Source organism: Euphorbia lathyris, chromosome 8 (genome assembly GCF_963576675.1).
Source record: "Euphorbia lathyris chromosome 8, ddEupLath1.1, whole genome shotgun sequence".
In the NCBI taxonomy this organism is placed as follows: domain Eukaryota; kingdom Viridiplantae; phylum Streptophyta; class Magnoliopsida; order Malpighiales; family Euphorbiaceae; genus Euphorbia; species Euphorbia lathyris.
This window is the reverse complement of record NC_088917.1, coordinates 80,201,339-80,229,024: the sequence shown is the minus strand read 5'-3', so window position 1 is coordinate 80,229,024 and position 27,686 is coordinate 80,201,339. Positions and strand designations below refer to the sequence as shown.

Sequence of the window (27,686 nt, the reverse complement as noted above, 5' to 3'; positions counted from 1 at the left end):
ATAAATAAATTGTTTATGTTTTACATATTATAAATAAATTCAAACTAGCATAATGGTATTACTTTGTCTTTCAACTAAAGAGAGTATGTGTTTGATTCCCACCTTTGTAATTTTTTTTTGATAAAAATCAATTGGTAAATTTTATATTAAAGGAAGAGAATAGAAGCCGTGGTCACAAGATTTAATATGTAAATGAGATTTTAAAATGACACAAATTTGTAATTAACCCATTTTGTAATTAACTCAAAAATAAAAGGATTAATGCTTCTCCAGCCCCTTAACTTGTCCAAATTGATCATTTTACCCCTCCAACTCATTGAATGTCCTATTTACCCCATTGACTCCATAAAAATGGCATTTCTTACCCCCTTAACTTGTCCAAATTTGTCATTTTACCCATTCTCAACTCATCGAATATCCTATTTATCCCCTTAACTCCATAAAAGTGGTATTTCTCACCACTTATGATCTTATGTACACTCTTAACTCCATAAAAATAGTATTTCTTATCTCTTTATAGTAGTAAAAAAAGTTGAAAAGAGAAAGAATGAATAAAAAATACAAATAACAAGAACATTAATATAAACAAGTTAAATACATTATATGTAGGGATAATGTACCAAAATATGCCTATGATTTTTGGGGAAGTATCAATTTAGGTTCCACTTACAAAATAACATAAATATAGGTTTAACGTTTAAAAAAATTATCAATTTAGGTTTCGAAAACGGATTGTAAGGGGTGAAAAATGTCACTTTTATGGAGTTAAAGGGGTGAATAGAATATTCTATAAGTTGGGGGATAAATGGACAAGTTGAGAGGGTGAGAAATATTACTTTTATGTAGTTAATGGGGTAAATAAGACATTCGATGAGTTGAGAGAGTAAAATGACCAATTTGGGGGTTAGGGAAGTACTATTACGCCAAAATAAAATTGAATATTATGCTTTAGCGTCAGTATTTAAAGCCTTTCCACCTCTTAATGTCCCAACTCAACTACTTCAGCTACCCAGCAGCGCACAGCAGTCACACCTGACACCTACGCATTCCTCTCATACGCGCACTCTCTGAAAATGGAGAAGAATTCATGGGATTTCTGGGTGGACGAAGCACTCTCAAAACTTCAATCTCTAAAACTACTTGCGTCTTTGAGACCAATTTACCTCTCCAAAGAACCTAATTACCTTCCAAAACATAACACAAGCGATGATTACGAGGTGTTTGATGAAATGCAGCACTGGGATCGTTCTTCTGTTCATGTCTCTATGTCTGACTCCACATTTCAAAAATGGCTCCTTGACATTCCCAGTTCAGGTATTGTTCAGAATTTTTCACTTTCTGATACGTTTTTGAAGGGAATGTGATTTTTTTTTTTGGTTTTGTTCAGGAAATGAGATTGTGTGTAGAGGTGGAATACGTGATTTGAATGTTGAGCAGTCGAAGAAGCTACTTCTTTTCTCTAGTAATGATTATTTGGGACTGAGTTCACATCCTACGATTGGGAAGGCTGCTGCAAAGGTTTGTTGGTGTTTACTTATTCTTATGTTCATATGCTGTTGGTAGAAATAAGGTAACGAATTAGCCTTAAAGTTCGGTTTTTCCTGAAGTGACAATTTAGCTCTAGCTATTTTTTTAGCTTTAATATTTGTGAAATGGTGCAATTATAACCATGGGTAAGGGAACTCGGAGCCAAATCATTGCTCGTTCACAACCCAAAAGGTACCCCAAAGGAGAAGATTGCCTCATATATATATATATAAGAGGCATATAACTTTCCAATTAACAATGTGGGATATTTAGCATGCCTTGGTGTGTGACGTCTATATGAGCGAGTGACCAACATTGAATAACATGGCTCCGATAACATGTAATAATCGGATGTTTAACACACCTTTTCATGCTCAATTCATTTGGTGCATAAATCTAATATCAGCGGAGGGCCAACATTGAATACCAATGGTTCTTCTGATAGCGTGTAAATAAAGGTCTAACTCATCCAAAAGGTACCTCAAAAAGAAGAGAATTGACTCACACATATAAGGAGGCATATGACTCTCCAATTAAGCAATACAACAACAACAACAAAGCCTTAGTCCCGAAATGATTCGGGGTCGGCTAACATGAACCATCATATAAAACCGTGAAAATCAAGTCGTGTCAGCGACACAGATTCCCTTAAGCAATATTTGATATTTAACATGATTCCCTTATGTCCAATTCATTTGGTGCGTGATGCTAATATCAATCGGAGCCCCAACATTGAATATCATGGCTCTAATACCATGTAAACAAAGGCCTAAGTCACCCAAAAGATACCTCAAAGAAAGAGGATTGCCTCACACATAGAAGGAGGCATGTAATTCTCCAGTTGAGCAATGTGGGACTTTTTAAACATCTCCCTCAAGCCCAATTCATTTGGTGCATGACACTAATATTATCGGGGACCCCAACATTGAATACTATAAATTATGCCCTGTAAACAAAGGCCCAACTCGCTTAAAAAGGCACCTTAAAGGGAGAGGATTGTCTCGCACATATAAGGAGGCATATAACTCTCCAATTAAGCAATGTGGGATATTTAACACCAAGCTATAATTGCACCATTTCACAAACATTGAGGCTAAAAAATAGCACAATTTTAGCATCAATGTTTGTGAAATGGTGCAATTATAGCCTAGATAACGAAACTCGGGGCTAAGTTGGTACCATTTTACAAAAGTTGAGGCATCAAGTTCTGTTACCCAGGCTATAATTGCACCACAACACAAACATTGAGGCTAAAATGGTGTTATTTTGTACATTGGGATTTAATTGACAATTCTCCAGAAACCTTGAAGCTATTTTGATACCTTATCTCCTTAGTATATAATTACACCTAAACTTGTTACGCTTTTTGCCGCTTGACACACTGAAATTATACTTGCACTTATTACACACCTAAAGGTAACTAGTCAATTTTGGAGCTCGAGTACTCTTATTTTGACGATATGACATGAAATGTGTTTAGATAAAAGTTTGACTTGGCAATGCCTGTCAGCTTTGAATTCTGTCAAATCAACAAATAATGGTGTCAAAGGTCCAAAATTGACAAGTTTAGGGGCTTAATTATTTATTTAGCATGTCCTATACAGAAAGGTTTAAGAGATTTTGAACTTAATGCTAAATCAGGCAGCTCTAGAAGATGGAATGGGACCAAGAGGTTCTGCATTAGTTTGTGGATACACCAATTATCACAGGTTACTTGAGTCTTCCTTGGCAGACTTGAAGAAGAAAGAGGTATATTCCTAGATGATTCAGAATGCCTTACACCAAGTGTTGCCTCCTGAAAAAGGCTAAATGCATATGTATCCTCAACTTCACCCAAAAAAACCGATTGCATCCTGAATTTTGACGATGTGTCATTCGCCTCCTGAACTTTGATGATGTTTCATTTGCCTCCTGAACTTACTTAAAGTGATTTACTGGCCTCTGAATTTGCTTAAGTGACCCATTATCCCCCTAAACTTACTTAAAGTGATTTATTGGCTTCCCGAATTTGCTTAAAATGACCTATTGGCTTCATGAACTTGCTTCAAGTGATACACGCTTCAAGTTGCCCAAATTTCCTCCTACTCTGTCAAGCAGCAATAGTTGGCTAATCATATCACATTAAGCAAGTTCAAGTGGTTAGTGAGATCCTTCAAATTTAGCAGGCCAATCGTTTTTAAGGCCAAATTTAGATGGTTTTGATGTATTCAACATTGTTTAACTTTTGAGACGACGTGTATGTATGTCTTGGACATGTATTTATATTGGCTAAATACATTAGGGGTTCCCCACACTTGGTCCAAAAAACCGATTTCCCTCTTGAACTTACTTAAAGTGATTATCTCCCTGAATTTGCTTAAAATGATCTATTAATCATGTCCAAGACATACATGCATACACCTATGTAGCAGTAGGGGGCTAATCATGTCCTATGTTGAACGGATACGGAAATGGACATGAGAATCAGTATTTTTAAAACATAAACTTCATAAAATAGCCTTTAGACGAAAATGGACGCAAACACGGAAAGCAAAAACGCTACTAAAAAGAAGCGTACATGCAATATAGATCATGTCACATGAAACAAGCTCAAGGGTTAGCAAGACATCATTAAGGTCAGGGGCGAATAAACACTTCGAAAGCTGGGGTGCAAATCTGCACCCCCAGCAGCCTCGTTTTGTGAAGACGGGGCTGAGCCACCCCTCTTAGGGTGGTTCCCGGAGGCCTGGGGTCCCCTCGAGCCAAAGGAAAATAATGCAAGCTGTTCATTTTACAATTGCCTTATCAGATGTAATCTATCATCCACATCACAGATAAAAAGTATAAATTTTTTTATTGAAATCAAAATAGTTCAATTCTTTGATTCCTTTGAGGCTAAATTCTATAAAATATCTACCTTTTAACATGTAGGATATTCAACTGAAAACTGATGCATATCCAATCCTAATTTATACTCTAGGATTGTCTTCTTTGTCCTACAGGGTTTGCTGCTAATATGGCAGTGATGGTAGCTCTTGGAAACATAAGTTCTCTCTTGGTTTCACCTGAAATATCTCTGAAGAAAGAAAAGGTCGCAATATTTTCAGATGCACTTAACCATGCTTCAATAATTGATGGCATTCATCTTGCTGAACGGCAACAGAATGTAGAAGTTCATGTGTATAGACATTGTGACATGTCTCATCTTAGTTCACTATTGTAAGTCCTAAACACTTTGTGACAACTATAAAATTGTGTTTCAATTCTTCTTTGGTCATTCAAGGTGTGTTATCTTTGACAGATCAAAAAGTATGTTGAAGAAGAAAGTTGTTGTCACTGATAGGTTAGTATTCCTGACTACTAGAGTTTGATACATTCTTCTATATTTGCTCCAACTATTTACTCAAGAACTGTACAAGTTCGAACACCCTGCTGTTGAGCAAAATCTATGAAGAATGAGATTTAAGAATGTAGAGTAAACCTACAATTTCAGCCACTTTGATCGTATGTATAAGCCTACTGAAGTGCTAATTATGTTCTTGCAGCTTATTTAGCATGGACGGAGACTTTGCACCGATGTCTGAGCTGGCTAAACTTCGCAAGAAGCATGGTTTTTTGCTAGTCATTGATGATGTAAGTTGTTTTGAAGGTTGAATGATAAATGGACAGCTTTTTTGAGCTATTTGGTACACCCAAGGCTTATTTGAGGGCTGTACTTAATCTGATACAAGAAAAGGTGTTATACTCCAATATGATTGACTAGTGTCTATATAAAGTAGTAATAGTCGGCTCAAATATTCGGAGAAACTATGCGTAATTGCAAAAGAAATAAACTTGCTGAGAGTAGTTTCTTTCAGGCTCATGGAACTTTTATATGTGGCAAAAATGGAGGAGGAGTTGCTGAGGAGTTCAATTGTGAAGAAGACGTTGACATATGTGTTGGAACTCTAAGTAAGGCAGCTGGTTGCCACGGTGGATTTATAGCTTGCAGGTAAGACTCTAGTGTTTACTGATTTAGCAGAATAGACATAAGGCGATAGAAGATGTGCTTCAACATCTTTGAAGGAAATGAATTTTTCTTATCATATCTGATCCATTTTTACTTTTTTCTTATTTGAAACATTGGAATGGAACTTTGTTCGGGTGTTACTCTTTTAGAATCATAACCACTCAACAGTTTTCAAGAACAAAGCCGCCTGGACCACCTAGGTCTCACTTAGGCGCTCAAAATCAAGAATCTGTTTCGATTTTCCCCGCTTAGGCCCTCTGGCTGTTTCTTGGCCACCTAGAAGTTGCTTAGGGGCTGCCTGGCGGCATAAAAACAAAAAATGTTTTCTTTTCCATTATTATTCTGGTTCTTTGCTTTATTATAATTCGCTTTTGAACATTTTGGCATTGTTTTTTGGTGAATTGTGTTTATTATTTCGGATATTTTTGTCTAATTGCATTCTCTACTTGTTTCCATGATATGGTTGATAGGAATTTGTAAACTCAGGGATCAATAATAGAACAATAAAAGAAAGATAATGGAGCTGTTAGTATATTGATGAATAAAATAGTAGAAAGGAATCTCTACAGTGATAAACTACCCCAGGGACAATGTCCCCTCACAGACCTCTGTGACAACAGAAAGGTCCCAAAATAACTAAACATACGCCCCCTCAAAAACAACCTACCTCTTATTATATATCCTCACTACAGGACAGACTCTTACTCACTTTCAAAACCAACCTAGCCTGCCACGACACCATTCTTTCTTTTCCTCCTTTCATAAACTCTCAAAACTTTAGGCCCAGCCCCCATTATCTCAGGCCTGGCCCTTTTGCTATCACTACCACCCTCATGAAAATCAGTCTTGTCCTCAAGACTGAGGTCAGGAAACTGAGTTTTGATGGTAACTTCATCCTCCCAGGAAGCTTCTTCAACACTGCGACCTTCCCATCTAACAAGCAGCTGGTTGATGTCTTCCCCGTCACGTCGAACTTTCCTAGAGGAGAGGATCGATTCTGGAGCGCTAGCCTCATTCATTGAAACTTCGAAACCTTCTGGTAGAGATGCTTCTACTGCACGAGGCTTGTTGGCTAGCTTCAGCATTGATGCATGAAACACAGGGTGAATTTTGGAGCCCTTTGGGAGTTGCAGCTCATAAGCAACTGGTCCGATGCGGCGTTTGACTTGAAAAGGACCATAAAACCGAGCTGCAAGTTTCTGATTCACTCTTCTAACCACCGACTGCTGCTTATGGGGTCGTAACTTCAGAAAGACCCAGTCACCTGCCTCAAACGACACATCCCGCCTGTGTTTGTTGGCCTGTCGCCTCATAGCGTCTTGTGCCTTGGCCAAATTGAACTTCAATTGTGATAGAACCTCCTTTCGATCATTCAATTCCCTAGCAACCCATTCTACTTTGATTTCTTCGGGAACAAATTGAAGAGGAGTCGGGGGCTTCCTCCCGTAAACCACCTCGAAGGGTGACATACCCGTAGATATATGAAAAGAAGTGTTGAACCAATATTCGGCCCACGGAAGCCAATAAGACCACGTACGGGGTTGTTCTACTGCAAAGCATCTGAGATAGGTCTCTAAACAGCGATTCGTTACTTCCGTTTGTCCATCCGTCTCGGGGTGATAAGCGGAAGACATTTTTAGAACAGTACCCTGCAACTGAAACAACTCAGTCCAAAATTTACTCATAAATACGGGATCCCGATCACTTACTATTGTTACCGGAATACCATGGAGCCTCACCACCTCTTTTACAAAAACATCCGCAATGGATTTAGCGGAGTAGGGATGTTTGAGGAGTACAAAGTGTGCATATTTGCTCAGCCGGTCGACAATCACTAATATTGTATCAAAACCCTTTGACTTCGGAAGACCGGAGATAAAATCCATTGATATGTCTTGCCACACTACATCAGGTATGTTCAAAGGCTGTAATAACCCGGCTGGTGCAAGTGTGGATGCCTTATAACGCTGACAGACGTCGCAATTTCTCACAAATTCTTGGACAACCTTGCTCATTCCGACCCAATAAATATTTGCCGCCAACCTCCGATAGGTTCTGTAGAAACCTGAATGTCCCCCGGTAGGAGAGGAATGATGCTCGTTCAATAAGGCTAGGATTTGAGATGACTGAGCAGAGATAACTAACCTGTTCTTATAGAGAAGAATTCCATTGTTAATTTGAAATCCCGGCCGGGAAAGAGGATCAGCCTGTAAATCTGCCCGAATCTTATTCAAATATTTATCGTTCTCGGCCTCTTTGATTAATTGAGCTCCATCTTCCCACTGTGGATAGGATGCAATCATAGTACCAAATTCCCCTTCATCCCCCCTTCGCGAAAGAGAGTCTGCTGCTGAGTTCAACTTGCCAGGCTTGTAAAAAATTTCAAATTGGTACCCGAGGAGCTTTGCTACCCAATTTTGTTGATCGCAGGTAGTAATTCGCTGGCTAAGGAGATGCTTCAAACTTTTCTGATTAGTGAAGACTCGGAATTTTCTGCCTTGGAGGTACGTTCGCCAGTGTTGGATTGCGAGAGCTAACCCCATGATCTCTTTATCGTAAGCTGACTTTGATAAATTCCTGTCTGTTAATGCCTTACTGAAAAAAGCAATTGGCCTACACTGTTGCATTAGGACAGCCCCCACTCCTCTTCCGTTGGCGTCGCACTCTATATCGAATACCTCTTCAAAATTAGGCAAGGCCAAAACTGGTGCCGTAGTAAGTGCTGCTTTCAATGCCTCAAAGGCCTGCTGAGATGACCCAGTCCATAGGAAACCGTCCTTCTTTGTCAGCTCCATGAGAGGTCGAGCAATCTTGCCGTAATTGGCAATAAATTTCCGATAATACCCGGTTAATCCGAGGAATCCCCGTACGCCTTTTACTGATTTTGGAACCGGCCACGATATTACTGCTTCAACCTTTGTGGGATCCATAGCTACGCCCTCTCCAGAAATAATATGACCGAGATATTCTACCGATCTCCCTCCAAATTGGCATTTGTTGTAATTAGCCACGAACTGCTGCCTCATAAGTATACCTAGAGTAATCTCGACATGGTGCAAATGAGTCTCCCAATCCGGACTAAATATCAGAATATCGTCGAAGAAGACCAAGATAAATTTCCGCAAATATGGTCTGAAGATTTCATTCATTGTGGCTTGAAATGTTTCGGGGGCGTTTGTCAATCCAAACGGCATTACCAAGTACTCATAGTGGCCATCGTGTGTCCGGAAGGCTGTTTTCTCAACGTCCTCGACCTTCATTAAAATTTGATGGAATCCGGCTTTCAAATCAACCTTCGAGAAGTAGTGAGAACCATGAAGTTCGTCAAGGAGTTCATTCACCACGGGAATTGGATACTTATCGGGCACGGTTACCCGATTCAAAGCTCGGTAATCTACACACAACCTCCACGACTCATCCCTCTTCTTAACCAATAAGACCGGGCTAGAATATGCACTGCAGCTGTGGCGAATAATGCCCTGTTCCAGCATGTCTGCAACTTGCCTTTGTATTTCGTCTTTGTGGTGGTGCGGATATCGATATGGGCGGACACATACCGGACCGCTTCCTGGTATTAAGGTTATGGCGTGAGAATTTCTCCTCGGAGGTGGTAGTCCTCGGGGCTCTCTGAAGATCTTTTCAAATTTCTCTTGAATCAGCTTCAAGCTTCCCAATTGAGACTCAGTGAGTTCATGTGGATTTTGAGAATGGACTGATTTCCCAATGATCATATCATTCTCCTCGCCCTCCAGCAAACAGTTTAGCGGTGTAATCGACTCGCTCCCCATTTTCATTCTTCCTACCAACTCAATCAATTGCCCGTTTTGCCAAAACTTCATCTTTCGCTGTCCCCAATCGTGACTGACTTCTCCTAGGGTCCGTAACCATTCAATTCCTAGAATTAAATCAAGCTTCCCCAATTCAAAAGTTAGAGCCCTGACCTGACAATTGAAGGAACCCATTCACAATTTGATCAATGGACAATGTTCTGTGATCTTTACTGTGTGACCATCGCCTAACCTGATGCTGATCTCTCTGCCTTCATCAGTTGGAAGCCCCAAATATTTCACCAGGGATTTGGAGATAAAATTATGGGTGGCACCACTATCCACCAAAATTGAAATCGGAATACCTTGGATCTCCCCTATGACCTTAAAGGTCTTGAGTTCACTATCATTGTACTCAATCGAGCCGTTACGCTCTAATACATGACATTCTCCTCTAACGATCTCGGCTTCCTCATCCTCACCTGAGGGAACTGCTTCTGCCAATACAATTTCACCGTCGGCGTCCACGTCTTCATCGTCGGCCAATAACAGGATATGGAGCTTTCCCTCTGCACATCGATGTTGTGGTGAGTAAGGTTGGGAGCATCTGAAACAAAGCCCTTTTCTTTTGCGTTCATCCCACTCTCTTTGGGTAATATGTTTGGTGCCCCTGTTTTTTAGAATTGAAGTGTTTGCAGTAGAAGAAAGAGATGAGGCTCTAGAAGAATCAGCTCTTGGGCCATTAAAATTTCTTACCTCTGAACCATCCCACCTAGGTGAACTTGGGCCTGATGTATTTCCTGCCCTATTAGGCCCATTTCCTGTACCATAATTCAAGAGAGAGTACGGACGTTTATCTTGAGCATTCCAACTCCTTCCTCTGGAATTTCCGGCGCCGCCCCTTTCCCTGTAAATCGTGGCTTCGGCCGTCCGTCCGAGTCTCATAGCTTCTAGGCGAGAACTAGGGTTGTGCATCAACACCTTGTCTCGAACCTCTTCCTTCAAACCGTTGACGAAATAACCCACATATTGCAGCTCTGGTTGACGGGGAACCAGTGAAGCCACTCTTTCAAAGTATTCTATGAACTCAATCACCGTTCCGGTTTGTTTCATCGCAGCTAACTCTTGATAAGGATTCTGAATATCAAGGGAACTGAAACGTTGAAGGAGTTCCTCCCTGAAAACGTCCCAAGACAGCAGTGGGGACGATTCCTGTAATACCGAAAACCAATTTATTGCCGAACTCTCCATACAAATCTCGGCGTTTGAAATCCACATTTCCTCCGGCGTCTGGTTAATACGGAAATAGGTTTCTGCCCTGGTGAGCCACCCCTTAGGGTCCACACCGTCAAATAGGGGCAACTTCACTTTCCGGCCGCCCAAATGATTATCGAATGGTGGTCCTCCTCCACTTGAGCTAGGAGTGGTTGGAGCCATAGCTAGTTGGCGTCGAACCTGCTGTGTTTGATTTGGACCCAATATCATCGCTCTTCCGCCGCTTCCTGTCGTACTCGCTGCCTGTGGCTTCCGGCCAGCAGAGACCGTTTCTTCACTCTCTCCGGTCAGCACATCCATCTTCCTTGCCAGGTTAGCTAACTGAACTTTAATCTCATCCATTGAGAGTTCCATGGAAGTCATGTTTTGTGACAGTCGAGTTACCTGACTTCCCACCCCAGAAATTTGTTTCTCCACACCAACAATCCTAACAGCAGTAGCATCAAACCTGTCTTGGACCTTCGGATCCATCTCGCCGCTGGTATTGGACATCCGGCAGGTCGGACCAATGATAGGAATTTGTAAGCTCAGGGATCAATAATAGAACAATAAAAGAAAGATAATGGAGCTGTTAGTATATTGATGAATAAAATAGTAGAAAGGAATCTCTACAGTGATAAACTACCCCAGGGACAATGTCCCCTCACAGACCTTTGTGACAACAGAAAGGTCCCAAAATAACTAAACATACGCCCCCTCAAAAACAACCTACCTCTTATTATATATCCTCACTACAGGACAGACTCTTACTCACTTTCAAAACCAACCTAGCCTGCCACGACACCATTCTTTCTTTTCCTCCTTTCATAAACTCTCAAAACTTTAGGCCCAGCCCCCATTATCTCAGGCCTGGCCCTTTTGCTATCAATGGTTGAAGACTTTAAGGATAGTGTTTCATAGTTTTCGGTTAATAATATTACTTATGGACATTATTTTTACTTATTTCAATTGTTTCGATGATATTGTAGTTGAAATAGTTTTTTTACACATTTTTAAAGATATATGTTATAGTTATTAAAGGCTCGCCTTTGGCGCCTGGCGCAGGCCTTAGCGCCATGACACCCTCATGGCGTGGTGCAAACGCCATGGCGCACGCCTGGTTCGCCATTTTGTGCCAAAGGGCAGTTGCCAAAGGCGCACCAAGGCGCGCCTTGGTGACATAGGGGCAATTATATGGTTTTTATGACGGTTACATATTTGGAACAAGTGTTCTGAAGGGTCCCAAATGAGAAAAAAAACAAATATCAAAAAGGAAGAGAGAGATTATATGTTTGAATTAATTAGAAGAGGAAGCGACATAGTCTTATTATAAGAGGAAGAAGTTTAGTAGAACAAAACACATAAAACAAATTCAAACAAAAACAAAGCAGTCAAGGGGAATTTGAATTCAACATGAGTGATGAATTTGGAGAGTTTTGATCGGGATTAGAACTTAGGCTTTAATATTCAACTTTAGCTTTCTAACATGGGTTTTATTTTGCATTTTAAAATTTATTTATGCTTAACAATATTGTCATGATTTAGTATTCATTGCTTTTTTATGTTAGTTTTATAGTTTTATAATTTTTGTTTTTGCAAGTGCGTATTGTCTCGCCATGGCAAAGGCTTCTGGACCCATGCACCTTTAATAACTATGTGTACTAATATACATGTTTTTCTATATTAAATCATTTTATATTATTATGTTTAAATAGTATAATACATTTTTAATTGCATTTATATAAGAAAATATAAAAATACAAAGTTGATTAATCCCCGATTAATCTCCGACCAATCCTGTATGCCCAACTAGAGCCTAGCTTTATTTACAATCTATCTATTTATTTAATGCTCTAGTTATCATTACCAACACTCTTGTTATGTTGATTCTATATGAACAGCAAAAAGTGGAAAAAACTTATACAAACAAGGGGCCGCTCATTTGTATTTTCAACTTCAACCCCAGTCCCAGTTGTTGCTGCTGCTCATGGTAAATCTATATAATTTCGGGTTTTTTGGCTTAATATATAAATTACACGCCTGAACTTGTCGCTTTTTACCTTTTGGTACCCTGAACTTATACTTGTGAAGAAAACAATTACAATTGTAATTGTTATATTTCATCTTATTGGAAAATAACATGTATAAGCGTGTTTACATAGTACAACATTTTAACCGATATGAAACCTATACTATAACAGAGGAAAGGAGGTGTTAACTAACATAATTATTAACAGTTTATTTTTGTGTACAGCAGCAGTTTATATTCCAACAGCCTCCCCTCAAGATATAGTTGTACCAACAGTAAATAACTTCATCTTGATCAATGCAGTAGCCATTTGTATACCAGTTAAGGGTTTAGTAAGTAAATAGGCCAATTGGCTATTTGTTGAAATATATGGGGTGCATATTAAGCCTTCCATCAAATGCTCTCTAACTATGTGACAATCAAGGTCCACATGTTTCATTCTTTCATGAAAGACCGGGTTAGCAGCAACATGTATGGCTGTCTGATTATCACAGTACAAAGGTATAGCAATGACTGGTGCAATTTTAAACTCTCCTAAAATATAGCTTAACCACTTTACTTCACATGTAGTTGTAGCCATAGCTCTGTATTCTGCCTCTGCAGAACTTCTACTAACCGTGCTTTGCTTCTTAGACTTCCATGACACTAGAGATGAACCTAAAAACACACAATACCTAGTAATAGACCTCCTTGTTACTTTACATCTCCCCCAATCAGAATCACAGTAGGCTGTCAATAGCCTTGTATTTGAGTCTGCTGCATAGAAAAGCCCTTTAGTTTGAGTACCCTTTAGGTATCTAAGGACATAAAGAGCAGCATTCATTTGTAATTGAGTAGGAGCACCCATGTACTGACTCAATTGCTGTGTGATGTAGGCTATATCCGGGCGTGTGAACCCTAAGTATAGAAGCCTTCCTACTATTCTTCTATATCTGTCAGGTTGAGCAAACAATTCTGACTCGCCAGTCAATTGTACACCTGTTTGAAAAGGATTAATTACTGATGTTGCTTCATTCAAGCCCGCATCTTGAATTAAGTCATGAATGTACTTGGTCTGTGATATGACCAACCCTTGTTGTGATCTAGCAAGTTCAATGCCAAGAAAAAATTTGGCCTCTCCCATATCCTTTATAGTAAAACATTACTTAAGATGATCTTTCACCTGTTGAATGAGATTAATTGAAGTTCCAGTCAGTAACACATCATCTACATAGACAATTACTACAAGAAAATCAGTTGCAGTAGTCTTTGTAAAAAGACAATAATCATGAATAGACTTCACAAATCCAAGTTGAATAAGTTGCTTAGAAAAAGCTTTGTTCCACACTGCCTACTTTAAGCCATAAAGAGACTTATCTAGCTTGCATACTTGACCTTTCTGTGCCTTGTGATACCCCTATGGTGGAATCATGTAAAGTTCTTCATTAATTGACCCATGCAAATATGCATTGTTGATATCAATTTGATGAATTGGCCATCCTTTGGCAACTGCCAAAGCTAGGAAAACTCTGACAGTTACAACCTTAGTAACTGGTGAATAGCTCTCATGGTAATCTACTCCATATTGTCCTCTTGCTACAACCCTTGCTTTGTATCTGGAAATAGTGCCATCAGTTGCATACTTAACTTTGAATATCCATCTAGATGAGATAGGCCTCTTTCCTTTAGGTAAGGAAACTAAAACCCATGTGTTATTTGCTTCCAAAGCAGTTCCTGCTTCCCAGTTAGGATCTCCTTGTGCCTCTCTATATGTCTTGGGCTCTTGAATTTTGGCTATGTTGCTCAAAAAGGCTGTGTGATCAGCAGACCACGTAAAGACATTTGTTGTATCTGTACTGCTATGTTGAGCTTGATTGATCAGAAAATCACTCATCCATACAGGCTTCTTCTGAACTCTGTTAGACTGTCTTCTACTTGAATTTTGTACTTGTGGTAATAAGTTATTAGAAGTGTTGACTGACTGTGAAGAGCTAGAACTTCTAGAACTTGAAGAATTAGAACTATTAGGACTATTGATATTTTCTGAGGTAACTCTGTCATTTGGCAATGGACTATGCAAATCCTCAGATTCTGCAGGAAGTGTCTCCACACTGCAATTCTTCTTTTCTTCTTCTATTATGACAGAATCATTAGAGACAAGACTAGGCAATGTGGGAAAAAATTGTCATCTGTAGATAATTTGATTGAAGAGTTAGATGCATAAGGAAAAACATTTTCTAGAAATTTAACATCTCTAGATACTTCAATTTGTTGAGTATTAACATTATACATCCTCCAACCCTTCTGTCATGGTGAATCTCCTAAATAAACACATTTATGAGATTTGGCAGCAAATTTGTCTTTCTTAGGCTGGAGAGTTAGGACATGTCCTTGACAACCAAACACCCTAAACCTATCATAAACAGGTTTCTTCCCATACAAAACTTCATATGGTGTTTGCCAATTTAACACTTTAGTTGGTGACACATTTAGAAGTGATGTAGCATGCAACAATGCTTCACCCCAAAATTTGTTGGATAACTGTGCCTGTTGTAATAAAATCCTTGCCACAGTTCCCAAAGATCTGTGCCTACGTTCTACTACATTCTGCTACGGAGTGTAGGTACATGTCTTTTGATGTAAGATCCCAAACTTATCTAGCATTTGCCTCATTGACTGATTCACAAATTCAGTGCCATTGTCGGTTCTTATTTGTTGAATTGATACTCCAAATTGTGTCCTAACCATATTAATGAACTTCTCAATTAGACGTGGTACCTGATCTTTGGTTTTGAACAAAATAGTCCAAATAACTCTAGACATGTCGTCAACAATGGTTAACATGAATCTATCCCCTGACAATGATTTTCTTTTATAAGGCCCCCAACAGTCAATGTGTAATAAAGCAAAAGCTCTTATTGATTTAATGTGACTGCTACAAAATGAACTTCTTACTTGTTTGGATGTAATACAAATATGCTTTAGCTTTTCAATAGTCATATGACCTAACCTTTTATGCCAAAGCTCTACATTATTCTTAGTATCTATATCAGATGTCAAGCCTGCATGCACAACTCCTTCATTCTCCCCATGCTCCCTAGCAAATGAAATGTCAGATACATAATAGAGACCATTATGTATCCTGCCAACAGCTAGAATCTTCTCAGAATTCTGGCCCTGCAAAATGCATTTCTTAGACAAAAATTTGACCTCTAACTGTTGTTCTCTTAAGTAACTGACTAACTGATAACAGATTATATTTGAACTGTGGAATGTAGAAAACATTCTTTAATGTGAAACCAGTACTAGATATCATTTCTCCAATATGAGTGACTTGTTTGACTGACCCATCTAGCAAAAATACCTTTCAAGGAACAGCTAATTGCACTACATTGTCCATTTTCTCACAAGCACTGCTCATGTGTGCTGTGGGACCAGAATCAACTATCCACCATAAATTCAAAATATTATCTTGAGATTTAGTGGAAGTATGCTTACCTGCACAAGCGCCTGCAAAAGCAGAAAAATCTGCACCCGTTCCTCCACCAGAATCAACTGTTTTGCCTTTCATTAATTTGGTGATTTCCTTCTGCACTAACTGTTTGACCATCTGTGTGTTACCAGAATCATCAGAATCTGAGTCAGTATTATCAAGTGGAGTAGATCCTTCTTGAGTAAAATTGGCCTGTTGATTTCGAGATCCTTGAACTCCTGAAACTCTTCTTCCCTTGTACCACTCCGGATAACCTTTCAAATGAAAACATTCATGCTTTTCATGTCCTCCTTTCTTACAATGATGACAAAATTTATCCTCCTTTCGCTTGAATCCTGTGCGAGAATTAGACGAATTAGAAGTAGATCTGTAGTTCTTTGTTGCTGCAGACCTTGCATTTTGTGTTTTGTGACCTCCAGTAGTAATATTAGCAAAATCTGCTTGTGTTTCATGAAAACTGACATCACGTTGTTTTTCAATGCGCAATAACATTGAATAAGCACGATTTACAATAGGTAGCGGATCTAGCAAAAGTATTTGATCACGCACATGATCAAACTCAGAACTGAGACCAGAGAGAAACTGCATCAATTGCTCTGCGTGACACATCTTTTGCGATTTTGCGAGATCCTCCACATTTACAAACCACAATGGGCTTAAGAGCAGCATATTCATCCCATAGCCTCTTAATTTTGTTGAAAAATTGAGCTAACGTAAGCGATCCTTGATGAACTGCACAAATCTCTCGACGCAAATGAAAAATCAGAGGACTGTTGCTATCTCCATATCTTTGCTCAATTTTTTTCCAAAGTTCATAAGATGATGGTGAAAAGAGAAATACATCTCCTAATTCACGAGATAGAGAGTTGATGATCCATGAGAAGACGAGATCGTCTTCTTCCTTCCATCGTATGTACTCTGCTGATGTATCATCATCAGGAACTTGATTTTTCAAAATGAAATTTGTTTTTCTTTTGGCAATCAGTGCTAGAAGCATCGATCGTTTCCAAGAAATGAAGTTTTGTCCAGTTAGCAATGTGCTAACTAGAACTAAGCCAGGATTATCGAAATGATGCATACTCTGCGATTTGCGATGGTTGTGAACTTCAGAATCATCAGAACTAGGTATTTCTTCATTGTTGTTTGAATCGCTGTGTTTAGATCCATTTTTGCTTGAATCTGGAGTTTTGGAAGACATCTTTTCAGATTGTAAAGCCTACAAATAGGTTTCTTCTTTTCAAATCGTTTCATGAACTGGTAGAGAGAGAGTAGCGAGAGAAAATTCAATGAGTCACTGGATCTATTTCTAGTGCTCTGATACCATGAAGAAAACAATTACAATTGTAAATTATATTTCATCTTATTGGAAAATAACACGTATAAGCGTGTTTATATAGTACAACATTTTAACAGATATGAAACCTATACTATAACAGAGGAAAGGAGGAAAGGAAAGAACTGTTAACTAACGGAATATTAACAGTTTATTTTGGTGTACAGCAGCAGTTTATATTCCAACAACTTGAAACTTATGAGATACCTAAAACTCGTCAATTTTAGGGCAAATTATTAGAAGTACCCCGGTTCTCCATGTCAAATGGAAGACCTTCCATACATATTTTGACACGTGTAATATGGATCCACGTATATTATAAGAGGTCCCACTATTTTAATTATTACGTGGGGTCACAATACACGTGTCCAAATGTGAATTGGGGTCCTCAGAGTGACATGGAAGACCCAGTGCTTAATATAAGAACTCCAATTTTAGACCTCCGACACTCTTATTTGTTGATTTTCCACGCTTTGAAGTTGACATGGCACTTTTGAGCCAAACTTTCAATTCAACTAAACATATAAGAGTGCCGAAGGTCCATCTAGAGTCTTTGGAAATGCCTTAAGCATGCATACTTGTTTTTGACATTCATATTAAAGATATGTTTCATAAATAATCAGAAACTTAATCCTTAAAACCGTGATCTGCCAGCTGCAGTAATTGTAGCAAGAAAGGAAGTGTGGCGTAGACGGGCGGTTTGGAAAAGAGTGCAAGAGTTTCAGGCTTTAACTGGAATCCCTATCACAAGTCATATTGTTTCCCTTATTATAGGGAGTGAAGAGAAAGCCCTCGAAGCTAGCCGGTTCTCTCTCTTTCTTCTACACATTTAAATTAGGCAAAAAGCATCATGACTTTCATCATGACTTTCTTCTATACATTTAAATTAGGCAAAAAGCATCGTGACTTTCACCAAGTTTCACCGAGGCTTCTCATAGTACATAAATAATAACTATTCTGAAGCTGTCTTGAAACTTTATATACACACAATAACTCTTAGTTTCACCAACTCTTACCTTGGTGGAACCTTGTGAAAATCTTGATGAAACTCATGAGGAACATAGTGAAAACCGGACTGGACCGGCCGGTTCGAACACGAACCGGTCAGGTGTCCGGTCCAGTTGAGACTGAATAAACCGGACTGAACCGTGTGAACCGACCGGGTCAACCGGTTCGACCGTGAACCGGTCTGGTTGAGCGGTTTGGTCCGGTTAATCATTCATCCATATTTAGTTAAATAAAATAAATATGTAGGAGGGATTCGAACCTAGGCCATTAGCTATGACAATAAACACCTTACCACTAAGCTAGCTTTCAACCTATGTTTAATAACAACACTATATAGTTATATATTATAGGGTAAAGTTCAAATAAAACCCCTGTGGTTTCACTAATTTTCAGATAAAGAACTGTGGTTTATTTTTTGTCAAAACGAGGACTGAGGTTTTCAACTTTAGCAAAATAAGGATTTTTTCGATTGATTCTATTAAAATCACCCTTAACAACTTCAAAAATGACATATTTTAAGAACTACTAATATTCTAAGCAACTTTAATTCTTCAACTTTTTTATTTCGAGATTATTTAGATGATGTTTGGTAAAGAGAGAGAAAGTTAATGTTTAGAGAGAGAAAGTTCCAAAAACAGATGATTTTCTAAAATCGAAAATGTAGTTCCATAGAAAATATGACATTGAACAACTTTAATTCTTGAAAATTTTTATTTTCATGTCGTTAAAGATAGTTTTAATAGCATTATTAAAAGTGTGAAACCTCAGTCCTCGTTTTGACAAAAAGTAAACCACAGTCCATTATCTGAAAATTAGTGAAACCACAGGGGTTCTATTTGAACTTTCCCCTATATTATACTAATACTAAAAATTTAAAACTTAAAATATTATTTAGTATTTATTTTTTTATATATTTTAATAAATATTATTAAAAATTTAATTGATCTTTACAATATAAACAAAATTTACTTGGTATTTAAATTTTAAATATACATAAAATAAAATTTAAAGCTCTTAATAAATTTAATAATTTAAATTAAATTAAAAAATATATATTTATTTATTTATTTATTACGTCATCCGACCAATCCAAGCCATCTAATCTGACCAAGTGACCCGTGATCCAGTTACAAATCCGGTTCGATGTCCGGTTCGGTTCTAATAACATTGCAAATAACGTTTTATTCACTGAATTTTATGTTTAAAGATTACTTTTCTAGTCAAAAGGCGTTTAATGAAAAAAATAAAAATTAAAAAAAAATAAAAAATAAAAAAAAGAATAAATAAATAAAATAAAAAGATTAAAAACTTAATGTATCGAAATAAAAGATATAGTACTCAATCCACTGAAATCAAATCAGAATGATAAAATGCCTCGGAATGCTTTCTATTTGTCCAGCAGCAATTGACTCTTCTAATTTGACATGGATCAGGTACTTGTTGAAATGTGGTTTTCATGTTATTCCCATCGGGCCTCCAACAGTGCCTCCAAACTCGTGCAGGTTTTTTTATCCTATCTTTCATTATTCGTTTGGTAAAATGTAATGACCTTCGTAATGGAATGAGAAAATCTTGAATTAAATTTTGTTGTAGAAATCTTGTAATCCTCATTACATAGAAAAATGACTTGAATTCTCATTACATTGTTATTTAACATCTCATTTCTCAAATCTCACCTCTCAATCTTACATCTCATTCTTGTAAAAAAACGCAAAAAGTAGAAAAACATGAAAATTGAAAACGAAAAAAATGAAAAAAAAAACGAAAAAATGCGAAAAATGAAAAACCGAAAAAGGAGAAAATAGAAAAACGGTGAAAAATGTTGAAAATGGAAATTAAAAGAAACGAGAAAAATGTAAAAAGATAAATATGAAAAAGCGAAAAACTATATACTAATTATTGATTTCGATTAATCTAATTTTGTATTTGATTTCGATTTGATTTTTCACATTTTTCGTGCTTTTCACGTTTGCCATGTTTTTCTTTGATTTTAATTATGTAAATAAAATTTTATGATTGCATTTAATTAGGAAAATATAAGTATTGTAATGATTATTACATTCCATCATAATTGTCAACCAAACATGGTAATAGAATCACTATTCCATTCCATTACATTATAACTTTGATTACATTACGACCTTGATTACATTACATTACATTACGGCATACCAAACGGGACCTTAATGGTTTCAGGCTGAGACTTTTTTCTTTCTTAATCAATTTAGTGTATTTTTGGAGTAAATTACACCCATGGTATGTGAACTTTACTCATTTTTACGATATGGTCACTAAAATTCAAAATGTAACATAACATTATGACCACTAAATTTTAATTAACGTCTCACAATGACTGTTGGGGATCTCAAAATGGAAATGATTTTGGAAAGTGAAAAATGTGGTTACATGGTAATTGTGGTTCTAAACAACTTTAATTCTTGGATATTTTCATTTTAAGATCATGAGTAGTCATTTTGAGGCATTAATTAAAGTTGTGTGACCATAATGTTAGAAAGTGTAAAGTTGAGTGACTTTTATGTTATGTTTTGAAATTTAGTGGTAATATCGTGAAAATGAGCAAAGTTGAGTAGCCATGGATGTAATTTACCTTATTTCTTGGCATATATTGTGCACTTTGTGGTTTAGCCGATTTGTAAAGACAGTCCGGTGGTTTAAAAGTTTACAAATAGGGTCTACTGGTTTGTGTAGTTTGCAAACTCGGATATTTCATAAAAAATTTGTTGTGGTGAGTTTTTTACCTTAAAAATGAGCTATTTTAAGTAATTTAAATAGCTTGATTTTGTAAATTATCTCATATATAAGGCCCAACTTTGCAAATTAACCTATGAAGCACAGACTCTTCCCCGGGGTCGCCGTGGCCGTGTCGGACTCCCCGGACTCGGGGACTCGGCGGTGACATGGGACACGGATGGGACTCGGCAGTGACACGGTAGGGACTCGGGGGACACGGCGGGGACTCGGCTAATGGTGAAAATATGTAAAAGTTTAGGGTTTTTTTTTAATCTTTTAAAACCTATGGTTCAATTACAAAATTTGACAAGAAAAAAACCTAAACTACATCTAATTCTCACCTGTGTATCGCGATTATAAACGCTTAAAGCTTCTTTCTCTTCCTTCTTCGATTTGTTTTGTGATTTAGCAAGTTTTTTATATATATTTTATATCTAATATATATATAATTAATTATATAGAATTTGCCGTATCCCGCCGCATCCGTGTCTCATATTTTCTAAAAATGCCGTTTTCCGTGTCCGCACCCGTGTCGGTGCTTCATAGAAATTAACTAAACCACAACTATTTTTTGATTGAAAAATTGACTCACAGATCCTTTAGCTCCAAACTTTATAATCCTAAGACTCTGGTTTTTAAACCATGAAACTGTATTCATAAACTGAGCATACCATAATAGTTTATTTTTGTACTTTTCTTTTTCCCTATGGCGCATAAACTTTACTATTACTTTCATTATGACTCCTGAACTTTAAAATCAAGCGTTATGGTCCCTGAACTTTGCACTTTATTACAGTAATGACCATGTTTACCGTTACCCAAATCCAAATGATCAATGCCGATCTTAAAATGGAAAAGTTAAAAAAATTAAAGTTGTTAACAACACATTTCTAGTGGAACCACGTTGCAATTTTTCAATCACCATTTTCAGAGCGCTCTCTAAACAACTGTTTTCTCTCTCCTAACCAAACAACACACAAGCGATCTCAAAACCAAAAGTTTAAGAATTAAAGTTAATATAATATACGATAGCTTTATAATAAAGAATTACATGCTATTGGTCATCGTGCTCAACGGTAAAAGGAGCCATAATGTTAGTAAAATGTAAAATCAAGGGCCATAACTTCTAATTTTAAAATTCATAAACCATAATGAAAGTGAGAGAAAGTTTATGAGCCATGGATGCAATTTACCTTAAACTGAACTTTGCTTTTTCTTTTTTAACAGTGTAACCAATTTTTCATGATATGACCATTTCAAAACGTAACGTAAAGCCACTCAACTTTATACTTTCTAACATTATAATCACTAAACATTAACTAACACCTCAAAATAACAATTAATTAACTTAAAGTAGAAATGTTCTTTAAACCACATTTTTGTTTCCAAAATCACAATCCTTGGAGTTTTCTTTTTTTTTTAAATGCATTTTCTCTCTTCTAACCAAACAACACTTAAATGAGCTCATAATGAAAATTTTGAATAATTAAAGTTTCTTAGAATATCATCAATTCTTAGAAATTTTTTATTTTATTTTGATGTCGTCAATGGTTATTTTTGATTGAAGTTTAGTGGTCATAAATGTTAGAAAACTTAAAGTTAAGTGACTTTTATATTACGTTTTTAAAATTTAGTAGCCATATTGTAAAAATGAGTAAAGTTTCGTGGTCATGGTGTAATTTACCCATAAAATAGCGGGTAAATTACATACGTGGTCTACAACATTTGTTCTATTTCACACTTTGGTGTACAACTTTCAATTTTGCACACTAAAATATACAATTTTTTGGTGATCTCTCACTAAAGTGTACAACCAATAATTGTAACTGGTCAATGCGAAGTCAACATGCCACTCTAGCAATTTGACATCCATAAAAGTCAAAGTTGGCCAGTCAACACAGTTAACGAGCCACGTCAGCATGTTTGACTTTTATGGAGATCATATTGCTAACATGGTGTGTTGATCTCGCATTGACAGGTCACAATTATCGATTGTATACTACCCTAAAATAGCTCAATGTACTAAATTAACATTAACACCGAATTAATCCAGCAATACATTTTTTGTTCCTGTCGAGAATTAAAATATTATGGAAATTTTGCTCTTTTTAGTATAGTTTGAGGACTATAGATGTAATTAATCTAATTTTATGTTTTTTTTTAAATAAAATTATAGACTACGAGTGACACTATGTGCAACTCACTCAGAAGATGATTTGAAGGAATTGATAGCTGCACTATCAAGTTGCATCAATCTACAAGAGATTGGCGGACACAACTTAACAGGGTATGCTAGACTGTAGGAGATTAAAGCACCAAATGAGATATTAGCATCATATTAATTATATTTTTTTATTTTATTTTATCATATTGGAGTTGATGTATTTATTTCATTGCCAAGTTCAAATCTGGCATTTGTGTTTATATAATGACTAAAGGGATACCCTCGCTTCGCTTCGGAAGCAAATAAATTAAGTAAAATTATAGATCATGTATATTTACTCAGAAAATAATCGTTCTTAATATTGTATAATTATACAAAGAAAATAATTAACTTAGAACTCTTTAATATAACCATTAAATTCTAATCTAACACCTATTTACCTTAAAAAACATTTAATATAACCATTAATTCATGCTCTTACTTAAGAACGATTCATATGCCCTTACAAATAATTTAAAAAGCACAAACTTTACGAATAATTAAAGTTTCTTAAAATATCATCAATTATTAAATTATATGAAAATATCATGTCAGTATGGATAACAATATTTTTCTGTCAGAACTATTAACAGTTGAACTTCTACACTTAAACTCATTGGAGTATCTATGAAATCCAGCATTGAACTCTGCAGAAAAGTGAAGCTCCTCAAATCCATAGTATATGCTATGAAATAATAATAATAATAAAAAAGTAAATTTCAAATAAAACCCATGTGGTTTCACTAATTTCAGATAAAGAACTGTGGTTTACTTTTTGTCAAAACGATGATTGAGGTTTTCAACTTTAGCAAAATAAGGACTTTTTCGATTGATACTATTAAAATCACCATTAACGACTTCAAAAATGACATATTTTAAGAACTACTAATATTCTAAACAACTTTAATTCTTCAACTTTTTTATTTTGAGATTATTTAGATGTTTTTTGGTAAAGTGAGAGAAAGTTAATGTTTAGAGATAGAAAGTTCTAAAAAAGATGATTTTCGAAAATCGAAAATGTAGTTCCATAAAAAACCACAGGGGTTTATTTGAAATTTACCCAAAAAAAAAAACCATACAAAAAGGGTGTTGTTAAACATAGCCTCAATTTCCCACCTCTAGCCTCGTGAAAGGACGAAAATACCCTTTGAGGCTTTGAGGTGGGAAATGGAGGAAAAATACCTCTCTCGGCACGCGGGCGTGAGGTAATCACGCCTCACCCTGTGGTGAGGCGTGATTACCTCACGCTCGCATGAATAAATCCCAAAAAAAATTTGTTGATGATTGTGGGTAACTCGAATTAACCGTTTAGAAATAAAAATTACGGCATTTTAACTCGGATTACACTTTAACAAATAAAATTTAACAACATAAACATTAAAATAGAAATTAATAAACATAAAAGAGTATATATAATATCAAAAGTGTTAAAATGTAATAAAAGAGTACATATAATTACGACATTTAGTTCGCCCGACGCCACGCGTCCATAAACTCATCTATCTCCCTCTTAGTGAGTGGACCATCCTCGTCAGATCGGTGGGTAGCCGCTAGTTGGGTGACACGTCACAATCAGCTAACCCTCTGCAAAAAAATAAATAAATATTAAAAAATAAACACATATAAACTAATACTAAATAATAATATTAAATAATAATAAACTTACAAATTCGCTGTTGGCGCTAGCATACTGGACCGATCCATCCTGTGGTGCATGAAGGAGATGAGGATGCGAATATCGCATATACCAGTCCATGTAAGCAGCATCATAGGCAGTGGGATCGTATCCAACTGGCCGGCATCTCCTCCGATCAATGCCCCGAGCCGATGGAAATCTCCGCCAGGTATCCTCAACTGTGACAGAGGAATGCGCGAGCCTGTACGATAAAGACCTCCATGGTCGTACTGCTTTATCAGGTCTAATACGCTCAGCTAGGATAGGCTGAGTATATCCGACCTGTCGCAATGCTCAATCCGGCATATACGGCTCGACAATGTCTCTACACCGTATCCAACCGGCGTAGGACACTCGAAACCGATCATCATAGGGGACAGGACCATAAGGCAACCACGTCACCTGCAAAAAAAATAATACTCAATAATAAATAATAATATACTATAAATAATACTGAAATTAATACTAAAATTTTATAAAATACATCTGCTGCCGTCATACGGTCCAGCTGCCCAAGTATGGTATCTAGTCGGGTGGTCGTCTTGCCTGGTACCTCGACCTCCCATCTGCATGCACGGGCCTGGTCAGCTGGGATCATGTGAGCTAGTCTATGCGGCAGGAACACTGGAAATACTCGTATATCCACGCCTGTAGTAGGGTCAAACATCCGCATATACCAGAACAGTCTCCTCTGCTCGCTATCCCCAGCTGCCGATACAACGTGGCAAGTATAGCAGACCCCCATGAAAGTCCAGCTGCCCCTCTGACACCGCCGTAAACCTCAGCAAGATGGGCCGGCCTAATCCTATCTCCACTCTTGTCAACAAACAAAGTGGATCCGAGCATAAGCCACATCCACGGGGTAAATTACATACGTGGTGTACAACCTTTACCTATTTTCACACTTTGGTGTACAACCTTCAATTTTGCACACTAAAATATACAACCTTTTGGTGACCTCCCACTAAAGTGTACAGCAGGTAATTGTGACCGGTCAACCCGAAGTCAACGCGCCACCTCAGTAATTTAACTTTTCTAAAAATAAAAAATTAACCCAATAAATATAACATTACTTTTATATCCTTTATAAAATCATCTTCTTCGACCTCCACCCTTATTTTCTTTCTACTTCATTTTCAAAAAATTATTTCTCTTCAACCTTCATATTTGTGTTTTCTTTGTACTCCATTTTCAAAATGATTTCTCTCTCTAACTCTCATTCTCTCTCTAACTCTCATCTTTCTCTTATTTTCTCTCTCATCACTTCTCTCTCTAACTCTTCCATCTCTCTCTAATTTTATAAGCTAGTTAAGAAATTATTACGCTAATACATGCCCAAATGTATAGAACATTGTAAGAAATGCAGTTCAGAAGAAATTTCAGCAGACTTTTGTTACTATTCCGGCTACTCTTCGTCTGTTCTTCCATGATTGTTTTGTTCAGTTGATTATTATTTGTTAATTTATTGATTAATTCTTGTTTTGTTACTGAGAAATACATTAATTAGTTCATTAAGTAATGTTTGTAGGGATGTGATGCTTCGGTGATAGTTGCTTCGACTCCGAACAATAAAGCGGAGAAAGATCATTCGGATATTTATCATTGGCCGGAGATGGATTCGACACCGTGATTAAGGCTAAAGCCGCCGTGGACACTGTCCTTAGTTGCAAAAATAAGGTGTTCATGTGCTGATATTCTTGCTATGGATACACGAGATGCTATTGCTCTGGTCCGTCTCTGCCAATTTCTTTTTGTCTTTTGTTTATTTTTGTTTTTTTCTTTTTATTTTGAAACCATTTGGCCACATTCGAGTAGGTTTTATTCATGTGCTAAAAATTACAAATGGTAATCAAATGGTCCAATTTAATAATTTTGTTGAGGTTCAATTAAACAACGATATGGAAATAATTAAAATGGCAGTCAGGTGGACCTTCATATGGTGTTGAATTAGGAAGACTTGATGGATTAAGCTCAAAAGCTGGCAATGTTAATGGGAAATTGCCTCAGCCAAATTTTAGCCCTTGTTTGGGAGGAGGTTAATGAAAGTAAATGGGAGTAATTGAAGGTTAAGTATTGAGTTAACCTTGTTTGGGAGTTATTTTTTTAGAGTAAATGGAGATTAATGGGGTTAAATGTTTACTTCCTCTAACCTCCAAACTCTAACCTCCAAATTGGGGGTTAATGGGAGTAACGTAAACTTTTTTAAAATTTCTTGTCTCTACAGAGTAAATTTAACCTTCCTTCCCCTCCATATTTAAACTCCCAAACAAGGTTAAACATTTAACCTCATTTACATCCTATAAACTCCCAAACAAGGTTAATTGTTAACTTTCCGTTCCATCACTTTCCTTCCCTTTCTATTACCTCCTTTAACTCTCCCCTCCATTAACCTCCAAACTCCCAAACAAATTGAAGCAGCTTAATTCTATGTTTGCTGCTCATGGGCTTTCCCAAGCTGACATAATTTTATAAGCTAGTTAGGAAATTAATCTTATAAAGAGTTAGAGAGAGAAGTGATGAGAGAGATGAGAGAGAAAATAAGAGAGAGATGAGAGTTAGAGAGAGAAATCATTTTTGAAAATGGAGTACAAAGAAAACAAGTATGAAGGTTGAAGAGAGAGAAATAATTTTTTGAAAATGGAGTAGAAATAAAATAAGGGTGGAGGTTGAAGAAGATGA

The 27,686-nt window shown here is 36.9% G+C and overlaps 2 protein-coding genes and 1 long non-coding RNA gene across 3 annotated transcripts; 2 read left to right on the top strand and 1 right to left on the bottom strand.

The window, feature by feature from the left end:
- Nucleotides 1–984: 984 nt before the first annotated feature.
- LOC136201945 (8-amino-7-oxononanoate synthase-like) lies at nt 985–23,620 on the top strand. Its single transcript, XM_065992334.1, has 11 exons — nt 985–1,314; nt 1,388–1,518; nt 3,169–3,276; nt 4,487–4,725; nt 4,808–4,849; nt 5,052–5,139; nt 5,364–5,497; nt 12,438–12,526; nt 18,025–18,175; nt 19,812–19,880; nt 23,306–23,620. The coding sequence occupies exons 1-11, from the start codon at nt 1,074–1,076 to the stop codon at nt 23,430–23,432; spliced, it is 1,419 nt and encodes a 472-aa protein (XP_065848406.1). The 5' UTR covers nt 985–1,073; the 3' UTR covers nt 23,433–23,620.
- LOC136201946 (uncharacterized) lies at nt 15,552–18,018 on the bottom strand. Its single transcript, XM_065992335.1, has 2 exons — nt 16,043–18,018; nt 15,552–15,721 (listed from the first exon to the last, which is right to left on the bottom strand). Exons 1-2 carry the CDS (start codon nt 16,710–16,712, stop codon nt 15,708–15,710), a joined length of 684 nt encoding a protein of 227 aa, XP_065848407.1. The 5' UTR covers nt 16,713–18,018; the 3' UTR covers nt 15,552–15,707.
- Nucleotides 23,621–25,853: 2,233 nt separating the features above from the next.
- Nucleotides 25,854–26,880, top strand: LOC136201944 (uncharacterized). Its single transcript, XR_010674218.1, has 2 exons — nt 25,854–26,360; nt 26,536–26,880. It is a non-coding gene; the product is annotated as an uncharacterized lncRNA (long non-coding RNA).
- The last annotated feature ends 806 nt before the right edge of the window (nt 26,881–27,686 follow it).

Bases quoted from the DNA above. Each gene is read 5' to 3' on its own strand.
- LOC136201945 (XM_065992334.1), top strand. From the start codon at position 1,074: ATGGAGAAGAATTCATGGGATTTCTGGGTGGACGAAGCACTCTCAAAA. The intron at 4,850-5,051 runs GTTAGTATTCCT...ATGTTCTTGCAG, and splicing joins AAAGTTGTTGTCACTGATAG to CTTATTTAGCATGGACGGAG. The intron at 5,140-5,363 runs GTAAGTTGTTTT...AGTTTCTTTCAG, and splicing joins TTTTGCTAGTCATTGATGAT to GCTCATGGAACTTTTATATG.
- LOC136201946 (XM_065992335.1), bottom strand. From the start codon at position 16,712: ATGAATATGCTGCTCTTAAGCCCATTGTGGTTTGTAAATGTGGAGGAT.